The 21,175-nt window shown below is 36.2% G+C and overlaps 1 protein-coding gene across 4 annotated transcripts in view; it reads left to right on the top strand.

Moving 5' to 3' along the window:
* The first annotated feature begins 15,744 nt into the window (after nt 1-15,744).
* LOC100071466 (cell surface glycoprotein CD200 receptor 1) overlaps nt 15,745-21,175 on the top strand; it is a 62,663-nt gene continuing 57,232 nt past the window's right edge. For 2 of the 4 annotated variants that reach the window (XM_070243831.1, XM_070243832.1), the window contains exon 1: nt 15,745-15,944. Coding sequence is in view for 2 of the 4 variants with exons in the window: in XM_070243832.1 (XP_070099933.1) it covers nt 15,893-15,944 (52 nt within the window). In the remaining 2 variants the exon portion in view is untranslated. The remainder of the gene's footprint in view (nt 15,945-21,175) is intronic. The other 2 variants (XM_070243836.1, XM_070243834.1) reach the window with 1 other exon arrangement.

Below are 21,175 nucleotides of genomic sequence, written 5' to 3' on the forward strand. Positions count from 1 at the left end.
TCCATTCATTCTTCAATTATGCCATTTGAAACATTTAAGGCAGCTATTTTGTCTTATTAATATGTTTTCCTCTCTCCAGACATTTTGGTTACTCTAGGCTTTATCTTTAAAGGGATTTTTAGTCTATTTTGGATGTAAAACTAGTATAATGACACTTGACACTTGATATTTTCACCAAATCATTTTGTTACCATTTGACTTGCCCAAAAAACCAAACCATTAAATTTCTCCATACAAATATTATCAAGTAGTGTGCACAATAGACATTATAACCCTGTACTTCTTCTTTTCTTACCTTTTCATCCAACCCTGGTTGGGATGAAGCTCACAGTTAGTTAGGTTCAAAAATATCTATTTAATTATTACTAAAAAACAAAACTGTGTTTACATCTTAATTTGATCGTGTCTAAACAGCCACGTCAAATGACACCATAGTAAAGACTTCAACTGCTTTATAAATGCTAAATTATATTGCATGGAAAATAAAATAATTAAAATCTTCCACTACAGAGGTGCTAAATGTGGTTGAACATCAAAATCATGTGGGGAGGGGCTGGCCCCGTGGCCGAGTGGTTAATTTCGCACACTGCGCTGCAGGCGGCCCAGTGTTTCGTTGGTTTGAATCCTGGACGTGGACATGGCACTGCTCATCAAACCAGGCTGAGGCAGCGTCCCACATACCACAACTAGAAGGACCCACAATGAAGAATATACAACTATGTACCGGGGGGCTTTGGGGAGAAAAAGGAAAAAATAAAATGTTTAAAAAAAAAAATCATGTGGGGAAATAACAAATTATATAGATTCCCCAGATCCACTTCAGACCTGATGAATCAGGAAAATCTAGAGATTGGATCAGGTGCCTCAGTTAGGTGCTCCAGGAAGCAGAGGCTGAGATGGAGCTGGGGGCAACAAAGTTAATTGGGAGAGAGAGGTTACACTTATAAAAGAGTAAAGGGGCAGGATGTAAGATAGGGGAGGGAAAGCCTTTAGAGCATCATGGTGATCTGAATGAAACCTGTGAAAGGAAAGAGAGGAGTTAGCAGCATAGAGGAGGGAGAGCCTCAGATCACGATGTACAACTGTAAAAGTCTTGGCCAAACCAATGAGAAGCCCTAGCAGAAAAGATTGCTTCTAAGAAGAATCTTTCATGAGCAGAAATAGCAAACTCTGATACCCTTTCAAGTTTAGTCATTGGCTGGGAAGAGTATGGCTTCAGCTCAAAAGCTGAAACGGATCCTGAAGGTGTTAACTGGAGACCATCATCTAACTGCACTCCTTGCAGTTGAATGGCAAGTTCCTTTTTGATGGGAAATCTGAACAACTCACGTCCGTAGCTGCCCAATCCATCCTTTCACCGCTTTATATTTGCCTGCTATGGCATCATCTATCTCTTTATTTTCAACTTCTCTGTGACATTTTATTTTAGGCACACCTTCTGCAAAGAAACTAGAGCTTTTTTTTATAAAGAAGATAGAGTTGATTTTTATTAACTCTTTGAGGATTTTAACTATTAATAAGAGAATTTAAACCATACACATTTGTTGTGATTACTTACATATTTATTTGGTCATATTTCTCCAATTTTATCTTGTATGTCTCATATTCTATGTTTTCTCACCCCACTCTGTTTTATTTTTTCTTTCACTATGCTTCGCTGGATTGGTTAGTTTTCTTTTCTTTTCTTTTCTTTCTTTCACCTCTAGTAGTTTAAAAGTTATTCATTGTAATTTACATTTATTAGGGGTTATACTTTATTTATGAACACCTGAAAACAGCTTTATTGTTGTATAATTGATATAGTTAAAGCATACACTTTGTTAACTTTTGCACATATTTAAGTGTACAATTTGTTAAGTTTTGACGTAGGTTTACACTTGTGGAACCATCAGCACAATCAAGATAATGAACTTACCTATCACCCCCAAAAGTTTTCTTATGCTTCTTTGTAATCCTACCCCTTAAGTCTTCTTGCTCCTATACCTCCCCAGGGAACCACTGATCTTCTTTCTAAAACTACGTATTAGTTTGCATTTTCTAGATTTTTTGGTCTGGCTTCTTTCACTCAACACAATCATTTTGAGATACATCCACACATTAATAGTTCATTATTTTAATTGCTGAATAGAATTTCATTGTACAGATATACCTCAGTTTGTTTATCCATTCACCTGTTGGTGGACATTTGGGTTGTTTCCGGTTTTAGGCTGCTACAAACAAAGCTACAAGCATTCCTGTGCAAGTATTTTTGTGGACATGTGCTTTTATTTTTCCTGGGTAAAAGCCTATGAGTGGTTTGTCTGGATCATATGGTAGGTGGATGTTCAACGTTTAAAGAGATTGCCAAAATGTTTTTCTAAGCCATTGTACTATTTTACATTGCCCCACCCATGTACCAGATTTCCAGTTCTTCCATGTCTTTGCCAAGTCGGTATAGTCAATCCTCCTAATTTTAGACATTCTAATCGACGTATGTTGTCCTCTCACTGTGGTTTTAATGTGTGCTTTGCTAAAGATTAATGATGTTGACTGTCTTATCATATACTTATTTACCACTCATCTGTCTTCTTTGATAAATGTCCAAATATTTTGCCCATTTAAAAAAATTGGTAGTTTGCTTCCTAACTGAGAATTATTTGTATATTCTGAATACAAATCCTTTTTATTCTCTTTATCATACTCTCTGAAGAGAAGATTTTTTTGTTTTTGTTTGTTTTTTAAGAGGGGGATGTTTTTGATTTTGATTAACAATTCATCAAAGTTTTCTTTTATGGGCTATTTTTGATATTGCATCGGAGAATTTTTTTCTAACCCAAAGGTCACAAAGGTTTTATCCTAGAAGTTTTAAAGTTTTTGGTTATACATTTAGGTCTATGATCCATTTTGATACAATTTTTATATGTAGTTTGAGATATAGATTAAAGTTCAGTTTTTTTGGATGTGGATAGCCGTATGGATATTCTTGCACCACTAGATTGCGTTTTAATCTTGTTGAAAATCATTTGTATGGGTCTATTTATGGGCCCTGTTGTGTTTTATTGAACTATTTGTCTATTGTTATGCCAAACACCACACTGCCTTGTAGCTTTATACGTCTTGAAATCAGGTAGTGTTATCTCTTCAACTTTGTTCTTTTTTAACATTTTGGCCATACTGGGTACTTTGCGTTTCCATATGAATTTTAGAAACATTGTCAATTTCTGCAAAAAAGCCTTCTTGAAGTTTGATTGGATTGTGTTGAAGTATACATCAATTTGAGGAGAATTGATATCTTAGCAACATAGAGTCTTCCAATCCATGAGCATAGTAGGTCTCCTATATATTTAGCCCTTCTTTAATTTCTCTCGCAATGTTTTGTACTTTTGTGTGTACAGCTTTTGCATATCTTTTCATGGATTTATCCCTAAATATTGCATTTCATACTCTTAGATACTGTTGTAAATGGTATTGTTTTTTAAATTTCAGTTTCTAATTGTTCTTTGAGATCATATAAAAATGCAGTTGAGTTTTGTATATTGAACTTATATATTATGCAACCTTGAGAAATGTACTTATTGGTTCTAACAGCTTTTTTGAAGATTCCAGCAGATTTACTACATAGATGATCGTGACATCTGTAAATGAAGACAGTTTCAGTTTTTCCTTTCCAATCTGGATAACTTTTATTTGTTTTACTTGTTAAATGATAACTGTTTCTCTACTCAGAACACTTCTGACAAAGTGTGTGGATTTTCCACACCAAGCAATTCTCCAATTCTCTGTGGACTCCAACTGGATATAGTCTACAGTTTAACTCAATTCTGACCATCTGGAGTTAGCACAAACCTCACAGATTAAGGGCTCAGTACCAAAAGACTCCCCCTGGTTTCAGATGCCAGTCGCAAGTAGTAGGACCTCAGGTTTTTCACACTTCTGTCCGACTTGGCTACAAATTGAGGGTTCCCACGGAACCGCTTCCCTCAGGTTTTGATAATTTGCTATAATGGCTCACAGATCTCAGGGAAATACTTCCTTACTCTTACTGATTTATTTTAAGGATATTATAAAGGATACAAAGGAACAGCTGGATGAAGAGGTGCACAGGGTGAGGTCTGGAAAGGTCCCAAATGTGGGAGCTCTGTCCCCATGCAGTTTGGGGTGTACCACCCTCAACTTTATATGTGGGACACCTGCCACGGCATGCCTTGATAAGCAGTGTAAGTCCACACCCAGGATCTGAACTGGCGAACCCAGGGCCACCGAAGTGGAACATGCAAACTAAACTGCTATGCCATCAGGCTGGGCCCCATGTCTGTTTCCATTATTGTTGAGGAGGGGTATTGAAATCTCTGACTATAATCATGGATTTGTCTATTTTTCCTTGCAATTTAATCAGTTTTTGCTTCATATATTTTGAAACACAGTTATAAAATGCATAAACCTTTAGGAGTATTATATCCTTTTGATAAATTTACTCCTTTATCATCATGAAATGACATTCTTTATCCTTGGTAATAATTTTTCTATCAAGTTTACCTTGTCTGATATTAATATTGTCTCTCCAGTTTTCTTTTAATTAGTGTTAGAATGGTGTATCTTTTTCCGTTATGTTCCTGTTAAACTATTTTTCTTTATATCTAAAGCATGTTTCTTATAGGCAGCCTATAGTTGAGTCTTGCTATTTTATCCAATATGACCATTTTTGCTTTATTTGGCAGATTTAGACCATTTACATTTAATTTGATTATCGATATGGTTAGGGTGAAGTCTGTCAATTTGCTATTTGCTTTCTGTTTTTCCACATTTGTATTTTTTGCCTTTTCTTTCACTTACCACCTTGGAAATTGAATATTTTTATGATTCTATTTTGTATACTTATTAGGTATAACTCTGTTTTGTTATTTTTGTGGTTGTTTTAGGATTTATAGTACATATCTTTAACATCACATTCTACCTTAAAATGTTCTTATGGTGCTTCGGATATAGTATAAATACCTTGTAATAGTATACTTTCATTTCTTCTCTCCCATCCTTTGTGCTGTTGTGTTATGCTATAACTTTATGTTATTAATGTTATGAAATAAATAGCGTTATTTTTATTTAAATTTAAAGATACATAGTTATTTCAATTTTATATTTAAATATTTCATTTTAACTATTAACTATTTAAAATATTTAAATATTAGTTGCCTTTTAAGGATATTTAACTACTGAAAAAATATCTTATATATTTACTATGTAGTTACTGTGTCTGGTTTCTTCATTCCTTTGTGTAGATCTGTATTTCTCTATGTTGTCCTTTTTCTTTTGCCTAAAAGATTCTCTTGAACATTTCTTGTAGTGTGGGTCATCAAGTGATAAATTTTTTCAGTTTTTCTACACCCAAAGAAATCTCTTTTTTGTCTGCATTTTTGAAAGTTATTTTGTTGCAAATAGAATTCTAGGCTGACTGGACTTTTTACTTTCAGTACTTCAAAAATGTTGCACCGTTGTCTTCTCACTTGCATGTTTCCTATGAGAAATCTATTGTCATTCTTATCCTTGTTTCTATATGTCTTTTTTCTCTGGCTGCCTTTAAGATTTTCTGTTTACCACTGGTTGCGAGCAATTTGATTACAATGAGCTTTGGTGTAATTTTCTTCATATTTCTTGTGCCTGGGATTCTTTAAGCTTCCTGGATCTATGGGTTTATAGTTTTCGTCAAATTGGGACAATTTTTTTGCCATTATTTCCTCAGAATTTATTTTTTTCTCCTCTTCTCTGTCCTTTTTTTTTGGGGGGGGGGGGGAGATTAGCCCTGAGCTAACTGCTGCCAATCCTCCTCTTTTTGCTGAGGAAGACTGGCCCTGAGCTAACATCCCTTCCCATCTGCCTCCACTTTATATGTGGGACGCCTACCACAGCATGGCTTGCCAATCAGTGCCACCTGCACCTGGGATCTGAACCGGCAAACCCTGGGCCGCCGAAGCAGAACATGCGCACTTAACCACTGCGCCACCGGGCCAGCCCCTCCTCTGTCCTTTGGGGACTCTAATTATACACATATCAGGTCACTTGAAATTGACCAATAGCTCACTGATGCCTAGTTCATGTTAATGTTCTATTTTCTCTGTATTTCTTTTTGTATAGTTTCTATTTTCAAGTTCAACAGCTTTTTCTTCTGCAATGCATAATCTGCTGTTAATTCCATTCCATGTATTTTTCACTTCAAATATTTTAGTTTTTATTTTTAGAAATTTGGTTTGAATCTTATTTTATGTCTTCTACGTCTTAGGTTAACTTTTGGAACATATGGATTAGAGTTAAAAGAGTTTTAATGCCTTCGTCTGCTAAATCTTGCATCTGTGTCAGTTTGGGTTGATTTTGATTGATTTGTTTTTTCTTCCTTTTGGGTTGCATTTTCTTGTTTCTCTGAATGCGTTATAATGTAAAACATTTTATTTTTGTAAATATACATAACATAAAATTGACCATTTTAACCATTTTTAAGTGTATAATTCAATGGTATTCTTTATTCTCATTATTGTGTATATAGGATTTATGTGAGTCTTTTATTAAATATCATATAACTGGGTTTTAAAAATCAAATATGACAATTTTGATATTTATTGTCATGTTTATATATTTGATATATTGATATATTTAAATATTAATATATTATACTTTATATTTTTCCTGAGTTTTCTGTGTTTCTCTTTTTTCATTTCTTGCTTCCTTTTGTACTTATAGAGCTTTAAAGAATCTATTTTTATTGTACTGGAAATTAAATACTCACGTCTATTCTTTTGAGGTTACCATTCAAAATTTAACACTCATGCTTTAAATCTAAAGTTAATTAATATTACCCTACTTAAAGTACCTTAGAATGTTTTAATGCCAATTACTTCCTTTTCCTTCTTAGAGTTATTGTCATCTAATATTGAAATTTTATCATTTTTTAAAAACTATTCTTCAAACTAGGTATTACTATTAGTAGTTTATAAAAGTTTATTCATGTATTTACCAATTTTTTTGTTATTTCTCCCTGAATATTAGACCTTCCTTTTTGTAATCACTTTCTTTCTTCTCTTTCCTATTTTCAAGTTTTGTTCAAGAGTTTATGGAGTGCAGGTCTTCATATAGTGAAGATCCGTATTGTTGGTAATAAACTCTCAGTTTTTGTTTGTATAGAAAAAGGGTCTTTATTTTCTCGTCATTTGTGAAAAGCATTTTTTTCTGGATAACTAAATCTAAGATCACAGTTATTTTACTCCAGCACTTTGGAGATAATCTGTTTGTCTTGGCCTCCATCATTGCTAAGAATTCTTCTGTCAGTACCAGTATTATTCTCTAATAAGTAATCTGTCCGTTCTCCCTCACTGCTTTTAAGATCTTCTCTTTGTCTTTATTGTTTTGAAATTTTGTCGTGGTGCACCTAAATATGGATTTGTTTTTATTTTTCTTGCTCGGGATTTGTTGTGCATCCTGAATCTGAGGATTCCGTTTTTTAAAAAATCAATACTGGAAAATTCTTAGTTACTCTCTCTTTTAATATTATGTTTCACCATTTTTATCATTCTCTTCTTCTGTAAATCCAGTTAAATCACTTTTAAAGTGATTTAAAATCTGAAGGGAACAGATTCACTTTACCTGCATGACCCCTCCCCCAAGGAGGCATTACTCGGTGCCAGGAGAGATGTACTCAGCCTTCAGTTTCTCCTCAGGGGAAAGTGAGATCATGTGAGTGAGTGCCCAGCTTCCCCAGCTGTGCAGGACACTGCCAAAAGCAATTTTTTCTTGACCCACTCAGAATACTGAAGTGATCTGCATAACACAGTGTGAAGAGGCTGGGAGCACGGTGGCTAAGGCTCAGAACACATCATAGGAATGTAGTTCCTACTAAACCCTTGTGGACTCTACCAGGAAACCCATTCGTGAGCTGTTTGGGACACCTCAACTACACACCTCTCCAACTGACCTCACGGCACCCCCAAACACTCTGCATGCCTCATAACACCCCCCTCCACACACACCATGTGCCTGTCTCCCTGACATGCCACCATGGGTGGTGAGTGCAGGCATTTGCAGATGGCTAATGAACATGTACAGAAAACCAGTTGACTCTACAGGACTGGGAGAAAGCACACAAATTTGAGCCTACAGCACTACCATAGGGAAAGCAAATGGGATGCCAGCATCTAAGCTAGCTTTGTACGTTTGAGAGGAGGCACACAAACTTAAGAATTCTCCCTAAAGAGGAAATAAGAAACATAGAGCAGATACATGCATAGAAAACATCTGATAAAGCCTAAGAATCCCTAGCAGGACTGAAAGATGAAGATATTTCTCTTCTGAAGCCAGTCAATAAAGACTGGAGGAGGTGGCTCCTTCTTCAAATGTGAAGACAGTAATGCCAGACTTCAAGGAACATGAAAAATCAAGGAAATATGTCACTACCAAAGGAAAAGAATAACTTTCCAGTAACCAAACCCAAAGGAATAGAGCTATATGAGTTGTCTGACAAAGAATTCAAAATAATTGTTTTAAGTAAGCTAAGTGAGCTACAAGAAAAAAGAAAGACAACTAAACAAAATCAGGCAAACAACACCCACAAAGAATGAGAAGTTTAACAGAAATGTACAAATCATACGAGAATCAAACAGAAATTATGAAGCTGAAGAATACAATTAATGAAATGAAAAATGCAATAGAGAGCATCAACAACAGACTCAATCAAGCAGAAGAAAAATATCTGTGAACTTGAAGACAAATCATTTGAAATTATCGGAGAAGAACAAAGACAAAAGAATGCAAAAGAGTGAAGAAAGCCCACATGAATTGTGGAACACCATCAAGTGAAAAAAATTTATGCATAAGGGAATCCTAGAGCAAGAAGTTTATTTAAAGAAATAATGGCTGAAAGCTGTCCAAATCTTGGGAGAGATATGGACATCTAAGTACATACAGGTCCTCAAACAGATTCACCCAAAATCTTCTCCAAGACACATTATACTAAAACTTTCTGAAATCAATACAAAGAAAGAATTTGAAATTAGCAAGAGAAAAAAACTCATCACATACAAGGGAACCCCAATAAGGCTATCAGAGAATTTCTCAACAGAAGCTGTGCAGACCAGGAGAGTGGGATGATATATTCAGAGTGCTGAAAGAAAATAATTGTCAACCAAGAATACTTTACTAGGCAAAACCATCCTTCAGAAGTGAAGAAAAGATAAATACTCTCCCAGACAAACAAAAGCTGAAGGAGTTTATCATCCCAAGACCTGCTGCTCAGAAATTCTAAAGGGAGTTCTTCAAGCTGAAATGAAAAGTTGCCAGTTAGTAACATGAAAATATGTACAAAGATAAACACACTGGTAAAGGTAAATATATAGTGAAATTCAGATTACTCTAATACTGTAATGCTGGTGTGTAAATCACTTAACTGTAGTACAAAGTGTAAAACACAAAAGTATTAAAACTAACTATAGCTACAATAATATGTTAATTGTAACACAATATAAAACATGTAAATTGTGACATCAAAAACATAAAATGTTTTGGGGGGAGTAAAAGGATAGAGTTTTTTTATGGGATTGAAGTTAAGTTCTCGTCAGCTTAAAATAGACTGTTATAACTATAAGATGTTTTATACACAAGCCTCATGGTAACCACAAAAAAGAAAAAACCTCTAGTAGATACACAAAACAGAGAGAGAAAGGAATCAAAGCATACTTTATGGAAAATCATCAAATCACAAGGGAAGACAGCAATAGAGGAAGAAAGGAACAACATATCTACAAAATAGCCAGAAAACAATTAATAAAATGGCAGTAGTAAGTCCTTGCCTTTCAATAATTACATTAAGTGTAAATAGATCAAATTCTCCAGTCAAAAGACATAAAGTGGCTGAATGGATAAAAAAACAAGATCCAACTATATGCTGCCTATAAGAGACTCCCTTCAGCTTTAAGGATACACATTAGTTGAATGTGAAGAGATGGAAAAAGATATTCCACACAAATGGAAACCAACTTACAGCAGAGATACCTCTGCTTATATCAGACAAAATAGACTTTAAGTCAAAGACTGTAACAAGAGACAAAGGAAGTCATTATATCATGATAAAGGGGTCAATTCATCAAGAGGGTATAACAATTATAAATATATATGCACCCAACACCAGAGCACCAAAATACATTCAGCCAGTACTAATAGATCTGAAGGGAGAAATACAGCAATACAATAATAGTAAGAGACTTCAATACCCCAGTTAGAAAATCAAAGGGAAACATTGGACCTAAGCTATAGCTTAGACCAAATGGACCTAGAAGACATATGAAGAACATTCCATCCAGCAGCAGCAGACTACACATTCTGTTCAAGTGCACACAGAATATTATCCAGGATAGATCATATGTTAGAGTGCAAACCAAATTTAAGAAGGTTGATAATACCAAGTATCTTTTCCAATGACAATAGTATGAAACTAGAATCAATAACAAGAGGAAACTGGAAAACTCACGAATACATGGAGATTAAACAATGTACTCATGAACAACTAATGGGTCAAAGAAGAGATCAAAAGGAAAATCAAAAAGTATCTTGAATTGCTATTACTAAAAAGACGAGAAATAACAAGTGTTGGAGAGGATGTGGAGAAAAGGGAATCTTTGTCCATTGCTGGTGCAAACATAAATTGGTGCAGCCATTATGGAAAACAGCATAGAGATTCCTCAAAAAATTAAAAATAGAACTACCATAGGATCCAGAAATTCTACTTCTAGGTATTTATCTAAAGAACACAAAAACACTAATTCAAAAAGATATATGCACCCCTATGTTCATTGGAGCATTATTCACAATAGCCAAGACTTGGAAACAACCTAAGTGCCCACAGATGAATGAATGGATAAAGAAGATGTGGTACATATATACAATGGAATACTACTCAGCCATAAAAAAGATGAAATCTTGCCATTTGTGACAACATGGATAGACCTTGAGGGTACTATGCTAAATGAAATAAGTCAGACAGAGAAAGCCAAATGCTGTACGATTTCACTCATGTGTGACAGATAAACACATAGATACAGAGAATAGATTGGTGGTTATCAGAGGGGAAGGGAGGTGGGGGAGGGCAAAAGAGTAAAGGGGCACATTTTTACAGTGACGGATGGTATCTAGATTTTTGGTGGTGAATGCAATGTAGTCTATACTGAAATTAAAATAATAATGTACACCTGAAATTTATATAACGTTATATACCAATGTTACCTCAATTAAAAAATATCTTGAAACAAGCAAAAATGGAAATGCAATATACCAAATTCATAGGATGTCCAAAAGAAGTTCTAAGACGGAGATTTACAGTAATAAGTGCCTAAATTAATTTAAAAAACCCCCAAATACACAACCTAACTCTACATCTCAAGGAATTAAAAAAAGAAGAAATAAGCCCAAAGATAGCAGAAGGAATGAAATAACAAAGATCAGAGCAGAAATAAATAAAATATAGGCCAGAAAAACAATAGAAAAGATCAATGAAACAACGAGCTTATTTTTCAAACATAAAAAAAAATCAACAGACCCTTAGCTAGACTAAGAAAAAAGGAGAGAAGACTCACATAAATAAAATTATCAATGAGGGGCCTGCACGGTGGTGCAGCGGTTAAGTTCACATGCTCCGCTTCTCAGTGGCCTGGAGTTTGCCGGTTCGGACCCCGGATGTGGACATCGTACCACTTGGCACGCCATGCTGTGGCAGGCATCCCACATATAAAGTAGAGGAAGATGGGCACGGATGTTAGTTTAGGGCTAGCCTTCCTCAGCAAAAAGAGGAGGACTGGCAGTAGTTAGCTTAGGGCTAATCTTCCTCAAAATAAATAAATAAATAAATAAACAAGCAAATAAGTAAATAAATAAAAATAAATAAATAAAATTACCAACGAAAGAGGAGACACTACAATTGATACCACAGAAATACAAATCATCATAAGGAACTATTATGAATAATTATTTGCCAACAAATTGGATACCCTAGAAGAAATGAGAAAATTCCTAGACACATACAGCCCACCAAGACTGAATTATGAACAGACAATCTGAACAGGCCAATAACGGTTAAAGAGATTTAATTAATAATCAAAAACCTCCCCAAAAGAAAAGCCCATGACCAGATGACTTCACTAGTGAATTCTAGCAAATATTTAAAAAAGAATTAATCTTTCTTAAACTCTTTCAAAAATTGAAGAGGAGGAAACTCATTTTATGAAGTCAGCATTATCCTGACACCAGAGCCAGACAAGGACACTACAAAATGGGAAAATTGTGGACCAATATCCCTAATGAACATAGATGCAAAAATCCTCAACAAAATACTAGCAGACTGGATTCAAAAGTATATTGAAAGAATCATGCACCATGATCAAGCCAGTTTTATCCATGGGATGCAGGATGATTTAACATATGCGAATCAATAAACGTGATATGCCACGTTGACAGAAAGAAGAATGAAAATCATACGGTCACCTCAATAAGTGAAGAAAAGGCATTTGAAAAAATTCAACTTCTGTTCATGACAAAAAGTCTCAACAAATAAGGTAGAGAAGGAATGTATCTCAACGTAATAAAGGCCATATGTGGCAAGTCCACAGCTAACATTATATTCAGTGGTGAAAAGCTGAAAGCTTTTCCTCCGAAATCAGGAACAAGATGAAGATGCCCACTCTCAATGCTTCTCTTCTACATAATAGTGGAAGTCCTAGCCGGAGCAATTAGGTAAGAAAAAGAAAGAAAAGGCATCCAAATTGGAAAAGAAGAAGTCAAAAATCTGTTTGCAGATTACATGATCTTATACATAGAAAACCCTAAAAATTCCACCAAAAGTCTGTTAGAATTAGTAAACAAATATAGTAAAGTTTCAGGATATAAAATCAATATACAAAAATCAGTTGCATTTCTATACACTAACAATGAACTATCTAAAAATAAATTAAGAAAAAAAATGCCATTATAAGAATGTCAAAAAGAAAGAACTACTTAGGAATAAATTTAACCAAGGAAGTGAAAGAACTGTTCACTGAAAACTATAAAACATAGATGAAAGAAATTGAAGAAGACACAAACAAATGGAAAGATATCTTGTGTTCATGGGTTGGAAGAATTAATATTGTTAAAATGTCTGTAATACTCAAAGTAATTCACAGATTCAATGCAACCTCTATCAAAATTCCAGGGGCATTTTTCACAGAAATGGAGAAAACAATCCTAATATTCACATGGAACCACAAATGACCCTGAATAGCCCAAGCAATCTTCAGAAAGAAGAACAAAGCTGGACGCATCACACTTCCTGATTCCAAACTATGTTACAAAACTACTGTAATAAAACAGTGAGCTACTGGCATAAAAACAGACACAGAGACCAGTGGAACAGAATAGAGAGCCTAGAAATAAACTCAAGCATATATGGTCAACTGATTTTTGACAAGTGTGCCAAGAACACAAAATGGGGAAAGGATAGTCTCGTCAATAAATGGTGTTGGGAAAACGGGCTAGCCACATGCAAAAGAATGAAACTGCTTGCTGGATAAATATCCAGTTGGGTTTCCTATAGTCACCACAAATATAATATATTCAAAACAGAATCAATTTCCTTATCCTGTAAACCTGTCTCTTATCCTGAATTTTCAGTACCACTTAGGGACATAGCTTTGCAGCAAGATGCTCCAAATATCCCAACCTTACCCAAATCTTATGCCACTATGCCCTATGCCCTGTTAATTCAATCTCTGAAGGTTTTTTGGAAAAAAAAGAATGAAACTGGAACCCTATCTTACACCAGTTGCAAAAATTAACTCAAAATGGATTAAAGACTTATATATAAGACCCGAAACCATAAAAGTCTTAGAAGAAAATGTAAGAAAAACGCTGCTTGACATTGGCCTTGGCAATGACTTTTGGATATGACGCAAAAAGCATGGGCAACAAGAGAAAAAATAAGAAATTGGGACTACATCAAACTAAAAAGCTTCTTCAAAGCAAAAGAATCAACATGAAGAAAAGATAACCTGTGGAATGGGAGAAAATATTTGCAAACCATATATCTGGTAAGAGGTTAATATCCAAAATATATAAGGAACTCATACAACTCAATAGCAAAAAAAATCCCAAATACCCCGATTAAAAATGGGCAAAAGACCAAAACAGACATTTTTCCAAAGAAGACATACAAATGGCCAACAAGTACATGAAAAGGTGCTAAACATCACTAATTATCAGGGAAATGAAAATCAAAACCACAGTATCACCTTAAACATGTTAGGATGCCTTTATGAAAAAGGCAAGAGGTAACAAGTGTTGGTGAGGATTTGGAGAAAAGGGATCCCTGGTACACTGTAGGTGGGAATATAGATCCATATAGTCACTATGGAAAACAATATGGAGGTTCCTCAAAAATGAAAAATAGAACTGCCATATGATCCAGCAATCTCACTTTTTCATAGGAAGTTGTCATTAATCATTCCTTTGGGTGACCAAACTGAAACCAGTGCTAACCATTTATTAATAGGAGAAATCCAAAGAGCAGGATCATTGTCTATTCAGGAAGACAGAAGGAGAATTTTTGAGCAGAAACTTCTGTCTAACAGTCAGCCCCCTCAGTCTTGACCTTCTCACTCCACATGGAAAACCCGTGTTAACATTGCATTGAATCTGTAGATTGCTTTCCTGCCTCTCCTCTACCTGCTGTTTTATAGCAGAAGACAGCATATCCTAAAATCCTTTAGCCTGAAACAAACAGAATAAAGAAGAAAAATAAATAAAGTAGAAATTATGAAGTAGAGGCTAATGTTGTCAGCAGAGTGAGAAAGTGTGAGCGTGAGTGCACAGGGAGGCAGGAAGGACCTGGCATGGCCCACAAAGGGTCTGAGCTTGTGCAGTGGGCAGTGGCAGCCCCTGTTCATTTGTGGTAAGGACAACATTTCCCTAGGGCCATGTTCAGGAAGAGCAAGGGGCAGCCAAGTGCACAGAGGGGTGGACTCAGGTTGGGGTGCCCAAGAAACACCAGGTGAACGTTTAGGTCAGCAACGGCCAGCATTATCTTGGTGCCTGGTCCCTTCCCCATCTTTGAAAAGACTCAAGTCCAGGGCTTGTGCATAGGATGTACTTGACAAATTGAAGTGAAATTTTCCCAGTTTGGTTTTAATTCCTCATTCCAGACTGACCCCTAGCCCCAGCCTGAGCCTTCTTCATGGAAGGTGTCATGTGAGCAGAGAACTATTTGTCTTATGGTCTTTTTGAGTGTTTTGCTTCTAAATATTTTCTATCTCATTGTTTTCTGTATTAAAGTGCATGCTTCTAGAGGGAGAGATCATGTTTGATTTCTTTCATAAACCATACAACAAATTACCAAACAAGTACACATGGACACACAAAGTACAATGCAAGGGAAGGAAAACTGCGCATGGAAAAATCTTGGTTTCTATCCTGATTATACAGCTCTCTCATTAACTGACTTACAATAAGCTGCTTAACCTCTCTGCCTTCCTACTTCTTTATTTATAAAAATGAATATAACGATGCGAGCCTCATAGGAATCAGTTTGACAGGATCTGGGACATAGCTCCGTTGATTACAATTGGATCTGAATAGTGGGTCAAATGTACATGCTTCTCTGGAGAGAAATAAATGTATAAAGGCACACACCAGGAAGTTCGGTCATTAACACCTCAACTCTCCAAGCAGGAAATGCTGCTTCTTAAATTGCTCATGAGTCAGAAACACAACAGAGTAAAGAGTAGGGGATTTCTCATCAGGGCTATGGGGCAGAGCAGGAGAAGTAAAAGACCACAGCTAGCTAGGTATATGGTATGCTGGAGGAAAAACATAGAGGTAAGGACAGGAAAAATTAGCAGGGAACTTGCTTTAGAAGATGACTTCTGCTTCTGGAATACTGTTCACAGTTTTTCTCCTTTTCATAGCTGGTAAGTCTATGGGGAGAGGTTGGGGAAATTGCTCATGTTAAGACCACTGATTATGGCCACAATGATGCTAAAATCAATAGTTGATTCTCAGTTTGCATCTTATTTGACCCATCAGCAGCATTTCACACAATCTTTTGGTTTGCTTCTACTTTACTCGCTACTCCTTTTCAGTCTCCTTTGTTGATTCCCCTTCTTTTCCCAACCTTTCAACCTTGGAGTATTCCAGGCTCTTCTACACTCACTCCCTTGGTGATTTGTCCAGTTTCTTGGATTTGAAAGCATTTATATTTGAAAATTTCCACACTTGTATGTCCATCCTGGGCCTCTCTGCCTACTTGACGTATTCACTAGGATGTCTAACAGAGGGCTTAAATTTAACATGCCCCAAACTGACCTCCCTTATCTTTCCAAACATGCCTCACTTCCCGTCTTTCTCCTCTTTGTGGATGGCAACCCCATTCTTTCAGTTCTTCAGACTAAACCTCTGGGATAATCTTTAAATCTTCTCTTTGTGTCACATTCCATATGCACTCCATCAGCAACCCCTGTTCTCTCTAACTTCACGACACATCCAGATTCCTACCTCTTCTCAACCCCTCTGCAACTACCTTCCTGAGTCAAGCCACCACCAGGCCTGATGGTTTTATTGCATTAGCCTCATAACTGGCTTTCCTCCTCCCACTCAATCTGCTCTTAACAGAGTAACCTGAGTGATCCCGTTAAAACTTAGGTAGATCACGTCGTTCGTCTTCTTCAGACACTCCAGTGGCTCCCTATTTCACTTTGAATAAAAGCCTAAGAACTTACAGTGTTCCCCAAGGCCTTATGTCATCTACTGCCCATTCTCTGTCATCTCTTGGTCCTCACATCACCTCTGACAACTCTCCTCATTCTTCACTCTGTTCTGGCTATTCTGGCTTTTGTTTTCTCTCCCTCAAAACTGCCAGGCCCCCTTCTTTCTTGGGATTTGAATGTCTGGCTCTTTTCCTAGATATCTATATGGCTAACTTCTTCACCTCTTTCAAAGCTTTGTTTAAATGTCGCCTAACCTTAGTGCCCTATTTAAAATTTCTACCAATTCCCACCCCAAAACCTCATTCCCAGATCGCTCTTACCACACATTTTTTTTTTTTTTCATAACTCTGATATCACCAGCATAGTATTTCTTGACCATTTTCTTCTTGTTGAGTACACGACTTTTTAGGGAACTCCATTCCATTGTTGGATAATTTGTTTAAATTTATTTCAGGGGCCAGCCTGGTGGCATAGTGGTTATGTACCGCATGCTCCACTTCGGTGGCCAGGGTTCACAGTTTGGATCCTGGGTGCAGACCTACACCACTCAACAAGCCATGCTGTGGCAGTGTCCCACATACAAGATAGAGGAACATGGGCACCAGTGTTAGCTCAGGACCACTCTTCCTCAAGCAGAAAGAGGAAGATTGGCAACAGGTGTTAGCTCAGAGCCAATCTTCCTCAGAAAAAATAATTATTTCAAACTGAACTGGAAATTTGCATCCTATAATCTGTAATGTTGGTCACCATCTTTAAAAGCATGACACAAGGAATGGTTTATGAATTCTTTGCTAGTTTGACTTAATTTTAATCTTTTCATAGAGCTTATAAATTCAAAATTGGAAACCTACACCAAGTGTCAAAATGGTAAACACAGAAAACGTTTTGGATGATTCACCTCACAGTTGAGAGTTAAGCAGTATTATATTGCCACGTTTTGTACTTTTGCATTGGATTTCATATCTATGTAATGCAAACAGATGATAGATTTTTCTGTGTATGCCATTTTGTGGTATCATCTATTATCTTCTCACAGGGCTCTATAATGTGGATGACAAGTATGTGGTATGCAATCTCTCAAAGTTACCATGTAAAATACATGAAATCCCACAAGTGTGGTTGTCTTTTCCAGGTGGGGCTAAGCTTGTTTGAGCTAGCAGTTTTACCTAAAAACTTATGTAAACAGATCTTATGAGTGACTTCTGTATTGTGTATGCGAATGTCAACATACCCTTATTCATAGAGAGGAGTGGAAGTGATGATGAGTAGCTTAATTTCTGTTATGATATCCTTATCTTTGTGATTCTGACTTTAATTTATCTGGATTAGGAGCAAACAGATTCATATCAACTCAGATGAAGAATAAATCTCTCTGGAGCCCTAAATAGAACAAGATTATGAAGATGCCAGTCTCTGCTTGATGCTCTGCATTAGCCCTCTTTGTTGATCTCATCAGCTAGTTGTGGGAGCATGAGGGAGACAGTGGATTTGACAGACCCTCATTCTGCCATGCCTGAATTTACACTGATCTTAGACTTTTTCCTAAATTTGAAATAGCAGAGACTTGTGTCCACTTGATGCCTTTGGCCTCATTTATCTGGAGGTTACCCTTGGGTGGCTTAACATAACTGTGAATAATGCCTATTGAACATTATGGAAGAAGCACAAGAATCACAAGATACAATCTTCACCCTGGAGGAGTGATTCTTCTTGGTTAATTTGTTTTAGAATCACCAAGTTCTAACAGGGTTCACTTACACAATAGAATTTTCTTTTTCTTTCCAAAGATGAAAGTTTAATTTGTCAAAAACAAGGACATCGGTAAGTTGGAGATATCATTGCCTCTTTTTTTTAAATTAAAGTAATATTGGTTTATAACGTTATATAAATTTCAAATGTACATTATTATATTTCAATTTCTGTGTAGATTATATCATATTCACCACCCAGAGACTAATTACAATCCATCACCATGCACATGTGCCTAATCACCCCTCTTGCCCTCCTCCCTCCCTGCTTCCCCTCCCTTAACCACCAATCCAATCTCTGTCTCTGTGTGTTTGTTTGTTGTTGTTGTTATCATCTATTTATGAGTGAGATTGTATGGTATTTGACTTTCTCCCTCTGACTTATTTCACTTAGCATAATACCCTCAAGCTCCATTCATGTTGTCACAAATGGCAAGATCTCATCCTTTTTAATGGCTGAGTAGTATGTGCATATATTCCATTGTGTACATAGACCACATCTTCTTTATCCATTTATGCCTTAACGGGCACCTAGGTTGCTTCCAAGTCTTGGCTATTGTGAATAATGCTGCAATGAACATAGGGGTGCAGATATCTTTACACATTCATGTTTTCATGTTCTTTGGATTAATACCCAGCAGTGGAATAGCTGAATCACATGGTAATTCTATTCTTAGTTTTTTGAGGAATCTCCATACTATTTTCTATAGTGGCTGTACCAGTTTGAACTCCCACTAGCAGTGTATGAGAGTTCCCTTTTCTCCACATCCTCTCCAACACTCATTATTTTCTGTCTTGTTAATTATAGCCAATCTGATGGGCATGAAGCGATATCTCATTGTAATGTTTTTGTGAGGTAGATTAGCCCTGAGCTAACATCTGCCAGCAATCCTCCTCTTTCTGCTGAGGAAAAGTGGCCCTGAGCTAACATCTGTGCCCATCTTCCTCTATTTTATATGTGGGATGCCTGCCACAGCATGGCTGGATGAGTGGTGCATAGGTCCACACCCAGGATCCAAACTGGCAAACCCCAGGCCCTGAAGCAGAGCACGTGAACTTAACCACTATGCCACTGGGCTGGCTCCTATTGCATTGTAGTTTTGATTTGCGTTTCCCTAATAACTAGTGATGTTAAACATCCTTTCATGTGCATGTTGGCCGTCTGTGTATCTTCTTTGGAGAACTGTCTGTTCAGATCTTTTGCCCATTTTTTAATTGTTTTTTTTTTCAGGTTTTTTTGTTGTTGAGATGTATGAGTTCTTTATATATTATGGATATTAACTCCTTATCAGATGTGGTTTGCAAATATCTTCTAGTTATTAGGTTGTCTTTTCGTTTTGTTCATGGTTTCCTTTGCTATGCAGAAGTTTTTTAGTTTGATGTAGTCCCTTTTGTTTATTTTTTGTGTTGTTTCTCTTGCCCAGTCAGACATGGTACTTGAAAATGTGCTGCTAAGACTAATGTTGAAGAGCGTACTGCCTATGTTTTCTTCTAGAAGTTTCATGGCTTCAAGTCTTACATTCAAATCTTTAATCCATTTAGAGTTAATTTTTATAAATGGTATAAGATAATGATCTACTTTCATTCTTTTCCATATGGCTGTCCAGTTTTCCCAACACTATTTATTGAAGAGACTTTCCTTTCTCCATTGTGTGTTCTTGGCTCCCTTGTCAATAATTAGCTGTCCACAGATGTGTGGGTTTATTTCTGGGCTCTCAATTCTGTTGCATTGATCTATGTATCCATTTTTGTGCCAGCACCATACTGTTTTGGTTACTATAGCTTCATAGTATAGCTCAAAATCAGGGAGTATAATACCTCCAGCTTTGTTCTTTTTTTTTCTCAGGATTCCTTTGGCTATTTGGCGTCTTTTCTTGGCCCATACAAATTTAGGATTCTTTGCTCTACTTCTGTGAAAACTGTTGTTGGAAGTTTAATAGGGATTGCATTGAATCTGTAGGTTGCTTTAGGGAGTGTGGACATTTTAACTATGATAAATCTTCCAATCCAAGAGCACAAAATATCTTTCCATTTCATTGTGTTTTCTTCAATTTCTTTCAACAATGTTTTATAGTTTTCAGTGTATAAATGTTTCACCTCTTTGGTTAAGTTTATTCCTAGGTATTTTATTCTTTTTGTTACAGTTATAAATGGGATTGTATTCTTAATTTCTCTTTCTGCAACTTTGTTGTTAGTGTATAGAAACACAACTGATTTTTGTAAGTTGATTTTGTATACTGCAACTTTACCAATTCATTTGTTATTTTTGAAAATTTTTTGGTGGATTCATTAGGGTTTTCTATATACAAAATCATGTCATCTGCAAATAGTGACAGTTTCACTTCTTATTTTCCAGTGTGGATCCCTTTTATTTCTTTTTCTTGCCTGATTGCTCTGGCTAAGACTTCCAACACTATGTTAAATAAGAGCAGTGAAAGTGGGCATCCTTGTCTGGTTCCTGTTCTTAGAGGGATAGCTTTCAGTTTTTCTCCATTGAGACTGATATTAGCTGTGGGTTTGTCATATATGGCCTTTATTATGATGAGGTATTTTCCGTATATACCTATTTTATTCAGAGTTTTTATCATAAATGGATACTATATCTCATCACATGCTTTCTCTGCATCTATTGAGATGATCATGTGAGTTTTATTCTTCATTTGCTGTATCTCGTTGATTGATTTGTGG

This window comes from Equus caballus, chromosome 19 (assembly GCF_041296265.1).
Source record: "Equus caballus isolate H_3958 breed thoroughbred chromosome 19, TB-T2T, whole genome shotgun sequence".
Taxonomy (NCBI): Eukaryota; Metazoa; Chordata; class Mammalia; order Perissodactyla; family Equidae; genus Equus; species Equus caballus.